This window comes from Vipera berus (genome assembly GCF_964194415.1).
Source record: "Vipera berus genome assembly, chromosome: 6".
Classification (NCBI taxonomy): domain Eukaryota; kingdom Metazoa; phylum Chordata; class Lepidosauria; order Squamata; family Viperidae; genus Vipera; species Vipera berus.
This window is the reverse complement of record NC_138208.1, coordinates 73,914,682-73,932,075: the sequence shown is the minus strand read 5'-3', so window position 1 is coordinate 73,932,075 and position 17,394 is coordinate 73,914,682. Positions and strand designations below refer to the sequence as shown.

The window sequence follows — 17,394 nt, the reverse complement described above, 5'->3', positions numbered from 1 at the left end:
CCCCAACTCACTACAATTCTTACTCTACCTTACTGTGGAAAAACTTATGAATTTTACAGTGATTCAGTTATACTGTTTTAAACTTGTTTTATCAGTCCAAGGAAAGAAGATCAAACGGGGAAAAAAGACAAGAAAGAAAAAGGTTGAATGCAGAACCTATTTGTCAGGTATGTCCTTTCTATGCCACCGTGAGTTGTCTAAGCAAAGGCTTATACAGCTTTGGGCCTTTGTGAGAACATGACTGCTCACAGCATAGTTTATGAACAGTAATACATACATCTAGATTTGGCATGCTACACTCATGACAGCCCTACCTAGAACTGTATCAATGTAGGGAAGAATATAAGAATATTAAACAAATCTTCAGTTCACAGGTTTCTTGCCTCCTCAAGTACTCTCTTATCTTCCATCAAACTCAGCCTTCCATTGACTCAGCCTTCCATCCTTCCGAGGTAGGTAAAATGAGGACCTAGATTGTTGGGGGCAATTAAGCTGACTTTGTAATAATGCCGCTTGGGGGGGGGTGCGAAAGCCCTAATAAGCAGGCATATGCATAGAATGAAGGCTACTGCTAAGCTTGTAAGCCGCCCTGAGTCTTCGGAGAAGGGCGGGATATAAATGGAATTAAAAAAACAAACCAACTCATGGTCTTAGATGAGAACTTTTCCATGTAGATGAGCTTCATTTGATACTTTCTCACCATTTGCAGAAAAGAATTGGAAGCGATTGTATAAAATCCAACTTTTTGCTTGATGCAAGATTCCAGATTAAATCATTGGCAAACAACAACTGTCTAATCTCTCTTAGAACATATCCATCAACATAGGGCTTGTCTATTCTCTTATCATTAGTTCCACTGCCAGACTGTTATCTTTAGGATCTGTTCCCTATGATTCAGATGGAATCTGCCATTTTATAACCTATAGCTATTGTTTTGTCTTCTAAGACAATACCCGCTAAGGGAAAAAATCTCAGCCCTTTTCTAAGCAGCACTCTTTCATGTGTGAATCTATCCCCTTCAATTTTCTCTTCTAGAGACTAAACACCCCCATTTCCTCAAATTCTCCTTCTAGGATATAATTCCCAGATCATGATGTGATGCAAATTTCTTTAGCCACTGTGGAAAGAACATCATGCCTGCCTGTTTCCTTAATTTACAGTAAATATCTTGTGAAACTTATGGATAAGAACAAAATATGCCTGGGGTCAGGAAAAACATATGGTTTCCCATCAGTTTCACTCAGTGTATATTAATATGAGTGGCAGCGGCTGGGCGGAGGTCTGGGACACCTATTTATCCTCTGTTAGATCCTCCTTACTGACTGACTATCAACTATGGACTGCCTTCTATCTGGACTACTCCTTATGCCTTCCCTTAAATATTCTTGCACGGACTTGTTCGCCCTCAGGGGTGCTCCCCCTTCCTGGGTGCGACCCGCCTTTCTAGCCGCTTATGATCTCGAGGAAGGGCCCATTTATTGGGACCCCGAGAGATGGCTGGGCACGGGTAGGGGCCTTCAACGGAAACCCAACAAGAGGCCCCTGGTTAGTTTTCTTTCTAAATTTTTTAGGGGGTTAGGGAGGGGGGAGGGTACTCTTTTTGGTTGTCTGGACAAGGGGGGCAGTCCAACAACCTCTGTGCAGGCCAGTGCCAAGGTAGATCGCGGGGAGGAGGAGCGGGGGTCGGTTGCCTCTGGGGCCCCAGGGCTGGTCGTGGGATTACCTATTCCCACGACGTTAGGGAATGGCAGCAGGTGTAGGATCAGAGGGCCGTATCGATCTCAGGGAAGGCCTCTCCGCTGCTTACAAGCGGTGAGGCACTCCGACCCTCTGGCTCCGCCCCGAGGTCCCGGGAGTGAGGATGTGCAGCCTCCTGAGCTCCGGCTGGTGTATTTGAATGCCAGGTCTGTCGCTAATAAAGCTCCTCTCGTCCGTGACTTGGTCGAGGGTGAGCAGGCGGACCTGGCTTGCATCACGGAGACTTGGTTGGGCCCAGAGGGCGGGATTCCTCTGGTTGACCTTTGCCCACCAGGTTTCTGGGTGCTACACCGGCCTCGGGCTCAGGGTAGGGGCGGGGGTGTGGCTGTTGTTATGAGGGAGACCTTGTGTCCGCGGGAGGCCACCGTTCCCCAGATAGTCGGGTGTGAGTCTCTCTTTTTGAGATGCGGCCCTGGTGTGCAGTTGGGCTTGCTGCTGGTGTACTTTTCGCCTAGTCACATAGCAGCAGCCCTGCCTGAGCTTCTCGATGTCCTCTCTGGGTTGGTGATTGAGTTCCCGAAACTTATAGTTTTGGGGGACTTCAATCTACCATCTCTGGGAGGATCATCTGAGTTGGCTCGGGAGTTCATGGCTTCCATGACGGCCATGGACCTGACGCAAGTAATTTCGGGACCGACTCATGAGGGAGGCCACACCCTTGACCTAGTTTTCTTATCTGGACGGTGGTTAGATGATCTTGGTGGGGGCTCCCCAATTGTTATGCCCCTGTCATGGACCGATCATCATCTCCTGTGGCTGGTCTTCCGTTTTGCCCCCCCCCCGCTGTGGGTGCATGGAACCAATTAAATGGTACCGCCCCAGACGCTTAATGGATCCCCAGAGGTTCCAGGCGGCGCTGGGGTCCCCACCTGCCTCCCTTGCTCACAGCTCGGCAGATGCCTTAGTGGAAGCCTGGGAAAGGGCAGCCACTGAGGCTCTTGACCGAGTTGTACCCTTGCGGCCCCTGACCCGGTGCAGATCCCGTCGAGCTCCATGGTTCTCCGCGGAGCTCCGGGAGATGAAGCGTCGGAGACGGGGCCTAGAGAGCGGTTGGAGATCCAGCCGATCCGAATCCGACCGATTGCGACTAAGAGCCTATACTAGGTCTTATCTCGCTGCGATAAGGGAGGCGAGGTCTAACCACTTCGCTACCCTTATCACGTCCGCAGATAATCGCCCGGCCGCCCTGTTTAGGGTGACTCGCTCCCTCCTGAATCAAGAGGTGAGGGAAGAACCCTTGCAGGGTCGTGCCAAGGAGTTTAACCAACATCTGTCGGACAAAATCGCTCGGATTCGGACCGGTCTGGACTCTGACTGGGCAGAGTCTGGCGATCAGGACGCGGGCGGTCTTGTCGATATTACCTGGGAGGAGTTTGATTCTGTGACTCCGGAGGAAGTGGACAGGATCATGGGGAGGCTGAGCTCCACCACATGTTTATTGGACCCGTGCCCTTCCTGGCTGGTTTATGCAGCCCGGGAGAGGACACACAGCTGGTTCCAGGCAGTTATATCGGCTGAACGAGGGTAGCTTCCCCGCCGTCTTGAAAGAGGCGGTGGTGAGGCCTCTCCTCAAGAAGCCTGCCTTGGACCCAGCTGTATTGAACAACTTTCGTCCCGTCTCCAACCTTCGCTTTCTTGCGAAGGTTGTTGAGAGTGTGGTGGCGCATCAGCTCCCTCTGGTCCTGGATGAAGCGGATTATCTAGACCCGTACCAATCGGGTTTCAGGCCCGGGTACAGCACGGAGACGGCATTGGTCGCGCTGGTGAATGATCTCTGGAGGGCTCGGGACAGGGGACATTCCTCTGTTCTAGTCCTATTAGACCTCTCAGCGGCTTTCGATACCATCGACCATGGTATCTTGCTGCGGCGTCTCAGGGGATTGGGAGTGGGAGGCACGGTTTTACAGTGGTTCTCCTCCTATGTCCAGGGACGTTCGCAGTCGGTGTTGACAGGAGGGCAGAGGTCGACCGCGAGGTCTCTCGTTTGTGGAGTTCCTCAGGGGTCGGTCCTCTCGCCTCTCCTGTTCAACATCTACATGAAACCGCTGGGTGAGATCATTCATGGTTTTGGAGTTGGGTATCATCAGTACGCTGATGATACCCAGCTTTTCCTTTCGATCCCAAACCACCCCAGTGATGCCCTCAACGTGATGTCCCGTTGCCTGGAGGCGGTTCGGGTCTGGATGGGGAGGAACAGACTTCAACTCAACCCCGACAAGACTGAGTGGCTTTGCATACCTTCATCCCGGGTTTATTCGGATATTCCACCTCTTTCTATGGGGGGTGAACTATTACCCCCCGTAGATAGGGCTCGCAACTTGGGAGTCCTCCTAGATTCACGGCTCACCTTGGAAGATCACATAGGGGCTGTGACTAGGGGGGCTTTTGCCCAGGTTCGCCTGGTGCGCCAGTTGCGGCCCTATCTAAGCCGGGATGATCTATGCACGGTCACTCACGCGCTCGTGACCTCTCGGCTAGACTACTGCAACGCTCTCTACATGGGGCTGCCCTTGAGGACCACCCGGAAGCTCCAACTGGTACAGAATGCAGCCGCGAGAGTTGTGTTGGGAGTCTCCCGATACTCCCATGTTACACCTCTGCTCCGTGAGCTGCATTGGTTACCAGTTGTCTTCCGGGTGAGATTCAAGGTACTAGTAATGGTGTTTAAAGCCCTTCATGGCAGGGGTCCGGAGTACCTTAGGGAACACCTGCTGCTGGCATCAACTTCCCTCCGCCCTGTGCGTTCCCACAGAGAGGGCCTCCTCAGGGTGCCACCGGTCAGAGAATGTCGATTGGTGGCCCCCAGGGGGAGATCCTTCTCTGTGGGAGCCCCGGAGCTATGGAATCAGCTACCGGTTGAGCTCCGGACGGCGCCCGATCTTCGCTCCTTTCGCCGCGACCTAAAAACATACTTTTTTGAACAAGCTGGCCTGGCCTGATGGGGGACTGGGGGGGTCGTTATTGTTATTTAATTGGGGTTTTTAAGATGTATTTTTAGTATATGGGCATGTATTTAATTATTTTTTAACTTTTGTAATCTTGTATTAAAAGAGTCCTTCGGGAGAAGGGCAGTATAGAAATATTATTAAATTAAATTAAATTAAATTAAATACTTACTTGTTGAAATACTCTAGGAAGATTAGGTTGGTAGAAGTACCGATGATGGTTGTGAGTCCACCAATAGTTGCTGCATAGGAAATGCTCAGTGAGAGGCATTTGCAGACCATTTGATCATGCTTGGATGGATATTGCTGTTTGCTGTCTTGATCCAAATTTTGAGGCTGAGGTGGCAGAACAAGGATTTGAGTCTGGAAAAAAGCCACATCATGTATGTTTGTTCATATACTGCCTTTAAAAAACCATAGAAACTAATCTTCATTCTTCATTGTCCAACCTAGGGTTATGGAGAAATGTTGAGATTGCAATTCTCAGAATTCCTGATCAGCATGGAAAAGTTGCCCTTGCTGTTTCGGAATTCTGATAGCTGAATCCCCAACAAATTTGCTGAGTGCCAAGATGGGACAAATTATCATAAACAACTTCAAACTGAAATCACACAACTGCAATAATATTCATCGATAAAAATAAATTATTTACAAGATTATTTACTAATAGCCAGGGAAAAAAACAAGAGTAGGAGACTGATGTGCAGTCTTTTTGTACTTAGAAAAGACTCTGTTGGACTGGAAAGACCCTGGTTCAAATTGTTCCTGAATTGTGCAATCCAGGAGTGACACTATGAACAAACACCATGCCCAACCTACTTCATGGATTGGTTATTATGAGGCTAAATTGAAGGAAAACATCAGGTGCTCATACTGTGCTCTCAGAGGAAAACTGAATCAAAAATGTAGTACGGGACAAATAATGTACATCTGATTGACTCTCCTGTAACATAGAATACTGGATTAGATAGTTGTTCCATTCTGACTTCAGAATGGGACAACTCACTGCCACCATCTCTCCACCACCAACTCACTGCCACCATCTTGCTGTGGGACACCTTACCCCCATCACCCCAACCAACTTGCTGTGGGGATAACTCATTGCAAGCTTGCACCTTCCAGTCTGTTTTCCAAAGCTGACCTGGCTTAAGTGAGTTAAGGTACCCACCAGCCCTCACTCCTTCTCCAAAGGCTTCCTTGCCTTGCTTTCCTGCCCCTCCACCCCGAGAAACCTTAGCAATGATACATTCATTTTTTTATTGGAATCCACCTGAACATTTCTTCAAAGAGGTATGTGGAATTTGTAGCCCACTAAGTATTGGTAAATGATAAATCCCAAGAGCCCATCAGAGAAGGATCAGATAAGAGAGTTGCTGTGTGTTGTAGTTCATCAACATCTGGAAGGCCACAAGCATACAGACATAGGATTCTACCTACGAGCAGGAAATATTCTACATAAACTGTTGCCTTCACTTGTATTTATTACTCCAATGTATCCTGTTCGAACTGCTGTTTTGTTGTTCAAGCTTATTTTTAAGAACTCAATGAATGCTGTTTATTTTTTATATATTTTTGTTATTTATTAGACATTTAACAGAGAGACAAGCAACATATTTAACAGAGAGACAGAAGAGATGAATAGATAAATAGGGTTGCCGTAGTTCTATGAAAGGAAAGGATTGTTTTTTTCCCCTGTTTAGGAAGAAAATCTTTAAATACAAAGTTGAAAGCTGAAACTACATCTTGTTCTGGCCAACAGCTTGTTGAATACACTCTGATTGGAAACTTTAAAAACATGTTTATCTTCAGTCCGTCAATTTGTTTTTCAAGCCACTGAGTTCCTAGCTCCATTTTCTACTTATAATGCAGTTGATCTAGAGCTGCACTGCCTAGTCATTGCACAGCACAATAGTCAACTGCCCTGAAACAACCAATCTAGTTTTCTATAAGAATTAACATCTGGAGATGATTGTCTTACTATAGCATAGGAAATTATTGTGGTTAACCATAGAACTGCAGCATGTTTGAATCTGATCCTTTTCCTGGAGCAGGCTGTTCAATTCAATTTTTAGCTAGCTAGAGTCACACTATCCCAAAAATAAGCTATGATGTGACTAGTTAAGTTCAGAAACTAATTCATATTGAACCTAGACTTATAGTTTGTATCCACACAAAATAATGACCTCACCTGGGGTAGATGTTGCCCATTTGTCCTGGAATTCACTGTTCCAATCGTATTGGCTATCATGTGTACCCCATTTATGTTCTGAGGGACCAGAAATATTTTATTAGAAAATATCGCTTTTCATCATCTTCAATTATCATACCCCCACCCCAAATAGGTTCTTCTAGGAATATTTCCACAAGTTCAATTGTTTGGCAACTTGGTTAAAACCACTGCCTAATCTACGAAGAACAAGTGTTAAAGTGTTAAAGCAAGTGTTTTCCTGAAAAATCAACATATGCAGCATGACTGTTTCCTTTTGTTTCTTCTGAGTAATTAATATTTAGAAGAACAGAGATTGCATTAATCGTATCCATGAAGTGGGGGGGGGATGCATTTTTCCTTTTATTAGTATTGCTTAATAAAGATTTGCTTTCATCTGCTGCCAGAGAATCAGAGGATTTTAGATGACTTTAAATAGATTTGTAGCTAGAGATTTCTGTCCCGTCAATCCAATAGCCAAAGAACAGTTGGTGCCCACAGAAAGAATAATCTATTGATTATATATTATACTCAAAGGATTTTAGATGACTTTAAATAGATTTGTAGCTAGAGATTTCTGTCCCGTCAATCCAATAGCCAAAGAACAGTTGGTGCCCACAGAAAGAATAATCTATTGATTATATATTATACTTAAAGGAGCCTTGGTGGAGCAGTGGGCTAATGCCTCCTTAAGTAACACCAGCTGCCTGCAATTAGTGCAGGTTCGTATCCCACCAGGCTCAAGGTTGACTCAGCCTTCCATCCTTCCGAGGTTGGTAAAATGAGGACCCAGATTGTTGGGGGCAATTAAGCTGACTTTGTAATAATGCCGCTTGGGGTGTGTGTGAAAGCCCTAATAAGCAGGCATATACATAGAATGAAGGCTACTGCTAAGCTTGTAAGCCGCCCTGAGTCTTCGGAGAAGGGCGGGATATAAATGGAATTAAAATAAATAAAAAAAAATAAATATCCTATTGAAAGACTCAGTCAGATTAATGATAACCACCCATGTATAAAACTTGAAGGATGGGGAAGAGGATTTGGCTTCATTCCAAACAACAATATACATAGCTGACTCAAGGAAAAAGGATTCTAACAACCAAGTTGCTTTGAAATACAAATCCAATATCATCAAGCTGTCTTCATGCCCGAATAACTGAATACCTTAGAGAATATTAAGGCCAGTGTCCTAGAACTGTATAGAATCTTAAATGAAACCAGATCAGCATTGTAGATATGGCTACCAATTTTAATAATGCAGTTTAAGCTTATATTAATATAGAATACGGAAAGGGCCCTTTAGGTTTCTGAATCTAACCCTTGTTCAATCTAACCCTTGAATCTAACCCTAGGACTGCAAATCAAAAAGTCTCCAACAGATTATACTGGTGTAGACTTTCATGACCAGTAACTGTTGGACAGTATTGGGCTTCAGGGTTTAGTTACTGTTGTGTCAAGAGTATATTTCCTGATCTGGCAACTGTGCTGGAATCTTCAGGGGTTCTATGGCCTGTTATGAAGACCACAGACCACTGAGCAGGGACTGATTGGGTTTGCATCTGGGCTTCTGTCAGGACATTTGGATATAAAGACCTGTGATCTAGATCATGGTTACTGAACTTTGAAGGCCAGCATTGTCTTCCTCAACAGATTCTATATCTGCCATGGTTCCATTCTATGAGATTGTGTTTTCATTTCCACTCACTAAACAACAAAATGTGGCTTAATTTTGCACAAAAAAGGAGAGGATTGTTCCATCATTATTTTACTATTCTAAGACAGTCCTTGTGAAAGACGTAGAGAATTATTGAAGCACAAATGCATGCTCTAAAAATACCTTGGACTGCATCAGAGAGCTGAAATCAGCAGTTGTAGCACTACAGATAACAAGGGGAAATAAAAAAGGATAAACATTAATAATGAATCACAGGTGTGTCATAGCATACAGTATACTCCCAGGAAATCATGGTGCTCTGTATCCAGTTTTGTTATCCCAGCATTCCTGCAACAAAAGATAGGCTGATGCTCAGATTCATGCAAGTGATGTAAGAAGGTCAAACAGGTTTTTAGCACGTCTGCCTGGGAGAACAAAAGATGAGAGCAGAGCAGTTTCATTTACAGCTTGGAGAACAGCTGTGCCATTTGCATCTGTCCAATAAGCTGCCATTAGCTTCCATGCTATTGCAGTGCTGGAAGAGAACACTGTGATAAAGAAATCTCTTTGCAAATGCAGTTTTTAAAAATCCATCTCAGCTTTGTTTCATCTTACAGAGAGGTCACTGGAGATTTGCATCCCAATGCAATTCTGCTTATTCTAGTTCTGGTTCAATTTCTAGTTCTGAGTTATGCAAAAGGAATTCAGTATGGTGGAAGCATGCCAGGGATAGAGAAGGAAAGGACAGGTCAGGTCTCTTGGGCGGGAAGTTAGTTGATTCTCTTTCTCATTGGTGATAATTCTAGTGAAAACTGGGGGGAAGGATTATCTATTACATTAATTAAAAGCTAAGAATGTGCAATGTAGCAAAAATATGCTTGGCTTTTATCCTCATGGAGGAAATCCATAATAATAATAATAATAATAATAATAATAATAATAATAATAATAATAATAATAATAATAATAATAATAATAATAATAATAATAATAATAATAATAATAATAATAATAATAGCAGCAAATCTTCATCATTTTGAGTATCCTTCTATTTCTAGAAATAATGGCAGTGTCCATTTATTACTACTTTTGGTTTCCTTCCTTCCTTCCTTCCTTCCTTCCTTCCTTTCTTCCTTCCTTCCTTCCTTCCTTCCTTCCTTCCTTCCTTCCTTCCTTCCTTCCTTCCTTCCTTCCTTCCTTCGATAAACATCAAAGCAATACATGTCATTCTTTCCTCTCTTAAACCTCTCCAACTTCTAAATCTCTCTTGATATAATATCTCATTTTCTGCTCCTGATATGTTATCTCATTGTGACCTGAAAGGGTTCAAATGTCCATTAGAGCTGGACAGGCTTCATTCTTACTCCTCGTTGATGAAAATGAGCTCCAGGGAGCCTTGACCATGTTTGTCACCGAGACCTAAAATAAAAGAGACAAAAAATAAAAGTGATTAGGTTCGGTCTCAAGCATTGCTTGATTATCCAACAAAGCTTCTGGACACCACGTAGACCTCAGAGATCTTCTCAAAAAATAAAATGATGGTTGAAAACCCCTTTTAGAGAGGTCCTTTAATGTGCTTCCAAAATTCCAAATGTGTTGACTATCTCAAGTTAATTAAAGCTCCTGATAAGCTTTTAATAACCTTGTCTTCCATGATAATTAAGGAGGATCATGAAAGATCTTTGTAATTTTGGAGCATTGATTTGTTTTCTTCCAATCTGTTACTAATTTGTAAAACAACTGAAATCAGCTGCTCATCAGATATGCTTCATTTATCTGATTTGCTTCCTCTTATCTGGGTCCCGAGGAGCCAGGACTGAATGAAACAATCTCTTCCAGCCAGTTTAGTCCTGATTATGTATTCAGCTGAAGATTAAAATTGGTCATGTATGTTGACTATAATATTTCCTCTGCCCAGTTTTCATGTTTGCTGCTGGAAAGCCAAAGAGAAGCTGAGCTTGGAATGCAAGTCCAGGTCTTTGTGCATTCTGGAGTTTGGTTTGCTGGGCCTCCAGATCACATTCAAGCCAACTTCATCAATGGAGAATAGACTGGACACCCATTTGACTGGGTTGGTGTAAGTCTCCTGCCTTGAGCAGAGGATTGAACTAGAAGACCTCTGAGCTGGCTTCTAGCCTATGATTCTGTGAAAACTCCTTTTTGAGTTTTTAGGCAAAGGCAGAGGGCACATGTTGGTATGACTCGCCATAGCAACTTGAACTTTGCTCATCTCTTTCTAAAAGAATTTAAAAGAGCAATGAGGATGATCACATACTTATTGTCTCTTTCTCTTCCCGGATGATGCTTCCTGCAGTGCCATTCATCTCATGATCTTCCTCAGACTTCACAAGTTCCTGAAGAACTGCCTCTACAATGGGCATCACCATAGCTGTGGTGGATGTGTTGGAAAGCCACATAGATAAAATAGTGGTGCAACACATAAAGCAAAGAAGCAGCCTAGAGTTCAAGAAAGAAGAATCATTTGGGAGGCACAGTTAAAAGCTGATTTCCCCCTCTTTATAATTTAACTTTTTTTAAAAAAAATAATAATGATTTCTACTTCTTGCAATTAAAAATGATGCCAGAGTGGAGATTCAATTTCTGTGGTATAAGTAATCTCCTGAAGATAAAAGGAACTTTCGTATATACATTATTATAACAGAATCAATGAACTTTGATAGTTTCTGCAAAGGTAAAACAGAACCATCAGAGTAGACAGGAAAGGGGCATTAAGAAAATAAGCAGGAGCAGAAATAAAGATGAGAATGATTTCTAAACTTATGTAATGTACTTATACAGATAGTTGTTGACAAAACAGTTCATTTAATGACCATTCAAAGTTACAACAGCCCTGGAAAAAGTTTTTCACACTTACAACCGTTTTAGCAACACCATGGATATGTGATCAAAATGCAGATGCTTGGCAGACCACAGACCAGAACAAGCTGATTCACTCACATGCCTGGTTTTGCTCCAGCCATCATAACCATGCGCAAGGCAATCCGTTTGTGCAAATTCCACTTTTCAACAGAAGCTGCCACACAGATAACCCCAATGAGAAGCAAGGTGGTGTTCTTGACATACTCAGCAGCTACCTATGGACAATTGAAGTCAGTGGGTAAACAGAGTAAATGAGGCACATATTATTTACAGTCACCTAGAAATTGGGTCTATGTAATTTCCCTATTTTGATGCATTCCTGGGGAACAACATTTAATCCCCACTTCTAACTATGTCTGTGAGTACCAGAGGTTTGCTCTTGAAACTGTATCACGGTCTTTTTTTATTGGAGAAGATCAATGATGTTAAGGAGATTGCACCAAGTAATTTGCTCTTCTCAAATTAAAAAACACCATTGGTTTTTTCCAATAAAAAGATTTCCAATAAAAAAAGACTTGGATTAAACACTATTTGGCTGCTGAAGTGCAGGGCATGGAATAGATCTTTCTTAATGTCTGTCTGTCTGTGTATCTGTCTGTCTGTCTGTCCGTCTGTCCGTCTGTCTGTCTGTCCATCTGTCCGTCTGTCTGTCTGTCCGTCTATCTATCTATCTATCTATCTATCTATCTATCTATCTATCTATCTATCTATCTATCTATCTATCTATCTATCTATCTATCTATCTCTATTAAACTTATTTACCACCCATCTCATTTCAAAATGACTTGTACATGCATCCACTATGAAATTTCCTTTATTCACAGGTCCAATCTTGTTGTAGGTTTTATTAACATTATGTCAGATTTTGAAATATTTACTTTGTTTTGAAAACATTTAAGGGGAAGTGGTTTTTAAATCCGATATCTAATTTTAGCATTTTTTTTAATGCTCTGTCTTGCCTTGGAGGTTCTAGCAAGATTTCAGTCTTAAAATAAATAGGCAAGTCTCCTTATTTGCTAAATAACCCCCAATGGATGTTTTCAAACTGCCATGCAATTATCTTGGTTAATTTTTTTGTTTTTGGCCTATTTCCATTAGTCCTTTCTCCTTTTCCTAAGTTCCAGCTCCTGCCCTACACTTCACAGTAATCCATGCAGATTTTTTTTAAAGTGGAAGAATTCAATTTAAGAATCGAAAAGAATCCCTTAACAACACAAAACCTTGCTTATTCCATTTTATCCCTTTCACCCTTTCGCAGGGTGGCTGAAACAAAAGCTCATATTCTTAAAAGCCAAAGACTCCGGGGAAGCGTCAGCAGATTTGACCTACTAGGAAGAAAAATTACAGTATGGTTTCTAAGAAGATTTAGAAAGCACTTGGAAAAGATCTGAAGATTTGTTTTGCAGTTCCTTGGGGTTAGCTAGTTGAAGTTACGGTAGTTAGATTGTCATTTTTTTTACCTATCCTTGATTATAAACTGCTTGGAGTCCTTTGTTAAAGTGGGCAGTCTATAAATAATTGCATAAATAAATGTGCCAGAGTAACTTAACTCTGTTCTTTTAAACTAGGGACATCCTAGTGTTACTAATTTGTTATGGGAAGTGTTAGTACAAGGATAAATATTTATGCAGGCTAAGGGCTAATTTATATTTCACCAGCGGTGACATGAGGATCTACAGTGCTGTAATGTGACAGTTCCTATATCACTTTAGATGATTTTCCTACTCCCTAAAGCAGTGCCTGCATTTCATCCCAGGAAATATGAGAAGCAATGTTGGAAGTGTCATAAGGCAGTATTTCTTACACCATTGCTGGTAAAGGGTGAACTATCTTTATTGCAGCCATTCAAATACATCTGTGTTGAGGGAATTTGAAAGACATGTTATTCTATTAGGCTGCTATCAATTGTCAAGCTGTTTACTCAACAGTATTTTCTCTTCTTGCTCAATAGTATCCAGCTTGGTCATGGTAATAAGAACCATCATTTTAAAGGTGCTTTTTTTTCTTCAAAAGGCAACTGGACTGTTCTTTTCCTTGAGGAAGAAGAAGAAAATGTTTTGCTTCTCATCCAAGAAGAATTTGCTTCTCATCCAAGAATAAGACACTCAATGATGCAAGTTCATCAGATAATGAATTGGGGGAATGAACAAGGTATGACAGACATTCATCTCCCATTGCAGGATATTTATCAGGTGAATCTTTTTTTCCACTCTGCAAGTATTCATAGTCATAAGAATAACATAGTATGTGCCATGGACTCACATGGTCATGTCACTGCTTTGAGATTCTTCAATGGTCATGTTTAGTAGTGTTAAACTGAGCTAGTTATTAATTATGCGATGAACGTCTATTTCCTATATAGGCAGATACGATTTGTTTTAAAAAATGAAATCTGCATGACACTATTTAATATTATGATGTCTGAAAAGCAAAGAATCCCACTTCTAAGTTTTAAAACTAGAGGTCTCAGTGAGTCCTGTATTAAATTAGAAAGCTGTAGGTTCTAAAGCCTAACAGAATAAAAAGGAAAAAAAGACCTTGCCCCTATACAGTACTGTTAAAGAATTTTTATTGCATTTTATAGCAATAAAAAATTAAAAAAATTGAAATGAGGGTATTGTAGCAGGTAGTAAGTTGGTTATGTAGTTTTACTGCCCAGAATTGGCCATCAATCATGAATTATAAATTCATGAATGACGTATCTATTCAGGTGAATTATCTTAGCCAACTGTTGCTGATTCCAAAAAAGCTAAGCAAGGACAGACCTGGTTTATAGTTAATTGGGAGAAATCTCTGGGATCTATACCAAACTAGGAAGTTGGAAAAAAATCCCAGAAGAAAGCATAGCAAGCTTCATTTGCTAAGAAAATGACATGGCGCTCCAAGAATCAAGTGTGACTCTTGGATACTTGACATTACCACTGGAAGGAAGGAAGGAAAAATACACAACTCTGACCTCACTGGACTTCATGACACCAAACAGTGGATAGAGGAAAGCAGGAACAAGGGCTGCTGCTCCAAGGGGCACTGCTTCAGATACCCAATATATTGCTGTGACAATCAGCACATAGGCACAGGAGGCTTCCTAAGGCAGAAATACAGGAATAATTAGGGTCACATGAACTTTCAGAGCTGCAAGTACTGGCTGATGATATGATACAACTGAGATGTCTAAATGTTACGGACTGCTTCTTCAGTTGGGCAAATTGGTTGTGTTCAAGAGACTCAGTATAACTGATGAGTTTTGTCCCCAAACTGATAGATAGCATCGCCCAGTAGTTTTCTATAGATGTTAAACACGACGTTTAAGCCTGTGGGACCCCACCCTGCTGGACTCTGGGTATAACATCTCCCCCTGTCAACCACAATTAAAACTGGCCTCAGGAAAAGGAGGATAATAATTACCACAAAATGGGGCCTTCCATTCCCAACCCCTGAAGCTGGTCCAAAAGGCTGCTGTGATCAAAAATATTGAATCTGGCTGAGGGAATCAAGAAACATCAGGATGAACTCACCACTTAATCTCAGCTCTGCCACAGGTCATTAATTAATACAACCATTTTAACATCTGATGGTTTTCCTAATATAACATCTGTTTATAAACAAAAAATCAGATAACATTTGTTTTTCCTAACAGTGAGAACAATTAACCAGAAGAACAGCTTGCCTCCAGAAGTTGTGGGTGCTTCATCACGCATAACTGAAGGCTCTTGAGAAGGGACTGGACAACCTGAAATGGTATAGGATGTCCTACTTGAATAGGGGATTGGACTAGAAGACCTTCAAGATCCCTTCCAACTCTGTTATTCTCCTATTCTGTTAATTTTTAATGCTTTAATTCTGTAGTTGTTTTAATCTGTTATTTGTAGTATTGTAAACTGCCCAGAGTAACTTGGTAGGGAGGTGGGTGGCATACAGATTTAATAAATAAATAAACCAATGCCGTCTCCAAAATGAACCCTGAAATAATATTGATATTTGGTTTCCTCCAAGGAAGCTCAACCACCTCCTCCAATAACTTTTCTAGAAAGGGGAGGTTGGAGACTGGACAGAAATTGTCCAGGATGGTTAGGTTGAGTAGGGTAGTACTAACTAGGGTTAAGTTAAGGCTGAGAGGACCATCGCTCTTACTAAGAAGTAAATATACTGCATGGATCCAACAAAGGACACTTCCTGGGTGGCTTTAATCATGCAAAAAGGACCTGAACCTAATAGACAAATGGCTGAGATCACTGATTGGATTTTCTATTTCCTCAAGAGTCACAAAATCAAACTTGCTCCAGATAACACTACCAGTTAGAAGCTAGGAACAAATTCCAGTTTTTAATGAGTTGACCTGTTTCTCAGCTCCACTCTGTAAATATTACTTTATCAGCCAGTTTGAACTATGTTGCATGTATTGTATCTTTTCACTTACTATTTTACAATCTTTTCCTATTGAGGGCTGAATGCTGCTGTAAAGTAGCATATCTCTATACCTTGGATAAATCTTAATGTACTAAAATAAAGTGCTTCTGAGAGGTTCATTATTTTTATTTACACTGAGGTAAGAGAATGATAAAAAGAAATCAAGATCATGATGGTACAACTGAAACTTCAATTGACTTTTATGTGTTACAGTATTGGACTTATAGAATAGCCACTTTTTTCACCATAATTTGCAAATACTCCAGTTCCTACCATCGTTACCTACTTTTGATCAGATCCCTTTTGTCGGGAGAACTTCCCTATCTCATCAGTTTTACACACCGATAAAATACTTAACCACAGTGAATGAGAGTGGGAAAGATGAAGTCCTAGACAGAGAAAGCACTGCATGTCCTGCCTCTTAGAAGGTTTCTTTTGAAATGAAACATTCCAAGGACAACAGGACTTTTGGAATCTGGGTTTGGATCAATCAATAGGCTCTACAATAAGTGTTTCTCAGCCTTGACAACTTTAAGATCTATGGACGTCAACTTCCAGAACTGAAGAAGAAACTCTGGTAGTTGAAGTCCACAGATCTTAAAATTGTCAAGGTTGAAAAACACTGCTCTAGTACCTCAGTAAACACATGCACACATACACACAAAAAGACCTCAAATACACATACATAGATGCAAGCACACATACACAATGCCAATACCATTAGTCATTCAAGAACACTGTTTCAATAGCTACACTTAGCCAAGCGGAAGCTGCATGCTAAATGTGGATTTGATGGAACAAATGCTGCAGATCTTCCTATCAGTGTGAATATAGCGCTTAGAAAGCATGAACAATAAGATCTCAAAAAGTGTGTTTCATTTTCATATTTCAGAAATGGACAAGGAAGCCAAAGATCTTGAAATGCCTACTCTCCCCCCTCTCTTCTTCCCTTTCTCTTTTGTTTCTTGACGTAATTCCAAGGTTGTTACTCATGCACCACAAGGTAACTTCTAAGTGAACATCTATGTAAGAAAGAGAATCATTCATTAGTAATGTACTCCACCCCTTGCTTCTCCCTGGACTGAAGATTCTGACATACTGTAGATTTCCTGGTGCAAAAGCTGTCTAAGTCACTTTGGGTTGCTTTAAAATAGTGGTTTTCAACCTTGGCAACTTTAAAATTTGTGGACTTCAACTCCCAGAATTCCGTGTTGTAATTCTTCCAAATATTCAATCCACAGAAAACCTCTTTAGAGTGTTGCTTTGATAACACCACGTAACCCATCTTCTTTAAGCTTGAGAAAAACAGTATTAAGAAACAGAGCCTCTCAAGCTTCTCAAGGATGGGATGCAAAGAGAAAAGCTGTTGTGGTTCCCAACTACAACTCTCAAATGCATGCACACATATACAACACACGTTCTTCCAATTCTGCATGAAAAGCATAGACTGTTCTGTTTTTATAAGTGGAAAGGAACATCAAGTAAATCAAGAAGTTTGATTTTCACTGAATGTATTGTGGGAAGTCATTCCCCCCCCTCCAGAG

General features: G+C 41.6%; 1 protein-coding gene and 1 long non-coding RNA gene across 3 annotated transcripts in view; one reads left to right on the top strand and one right to left on the bottom strand.

The window, feature by feature from the left end:
- Nucleotides 1-17,394, bottom strand: part of SLC13A4 (solute carrier family 13 member 4) — a gene marked incomplete at its 3' end in the record, with an annotated part of 40,515 nt that overhangs the window by 10,689 nt on the left and 12,432 nt on the right. Inside the window, exons 2-8 of the mRNA XM_081331725.1 lie at nucleotides 14,400-14,528; nucleotides 11,522-11,658; nucleotides 10,839-11,020; nucleotides 9,928-9,982; nucleotides 8,747-8,786; nucleotides 6,892-6,969; nucleotides 4,876-5,066 (exon numbers count right to left, since the gene is read on the bottom strand). Coding sequence (XP_081187851.1) covers nucleotides 4,876-5,066; nucleotides 6,892-6,969; nucleotides 8,747-8,786; nucleotides 9,928-9,982; nucleotides 10,839-11,020; nucleotides 11,522-11,658; nucleotides 14,400-14,528 — 812 coding nt within the window. The remainder of the gene's footprint in view (nucleotides 1-4,875; nucleotides 5,067-6,891; nucleotides 6,970-8,746; nucleotides 8,787-9,927; nucleotides 9,983-10,838; nucleotides 11,021-11,521; nucleotides 11,659-14,399; nucleotides 14,529-17,394) is intronic.
- LOC308670288 lies at nucleotides 11-15,967 on the top strand. 2 transcript variants are annotated; one of them, XR_014026980.1, is made up of 3 exons: nucleotides 11-167; nucleotides 13,457-13,594; nucleotides 15,081-15,967. It is a non-coding gene; the product is annotated as an uncharacterized lncRNA (long non-coding RNA). The 2 variants fall into 2 exon arrangements; XR_014026981.1 differs by having other exon boundaries at nucleotides 13,457-13,635.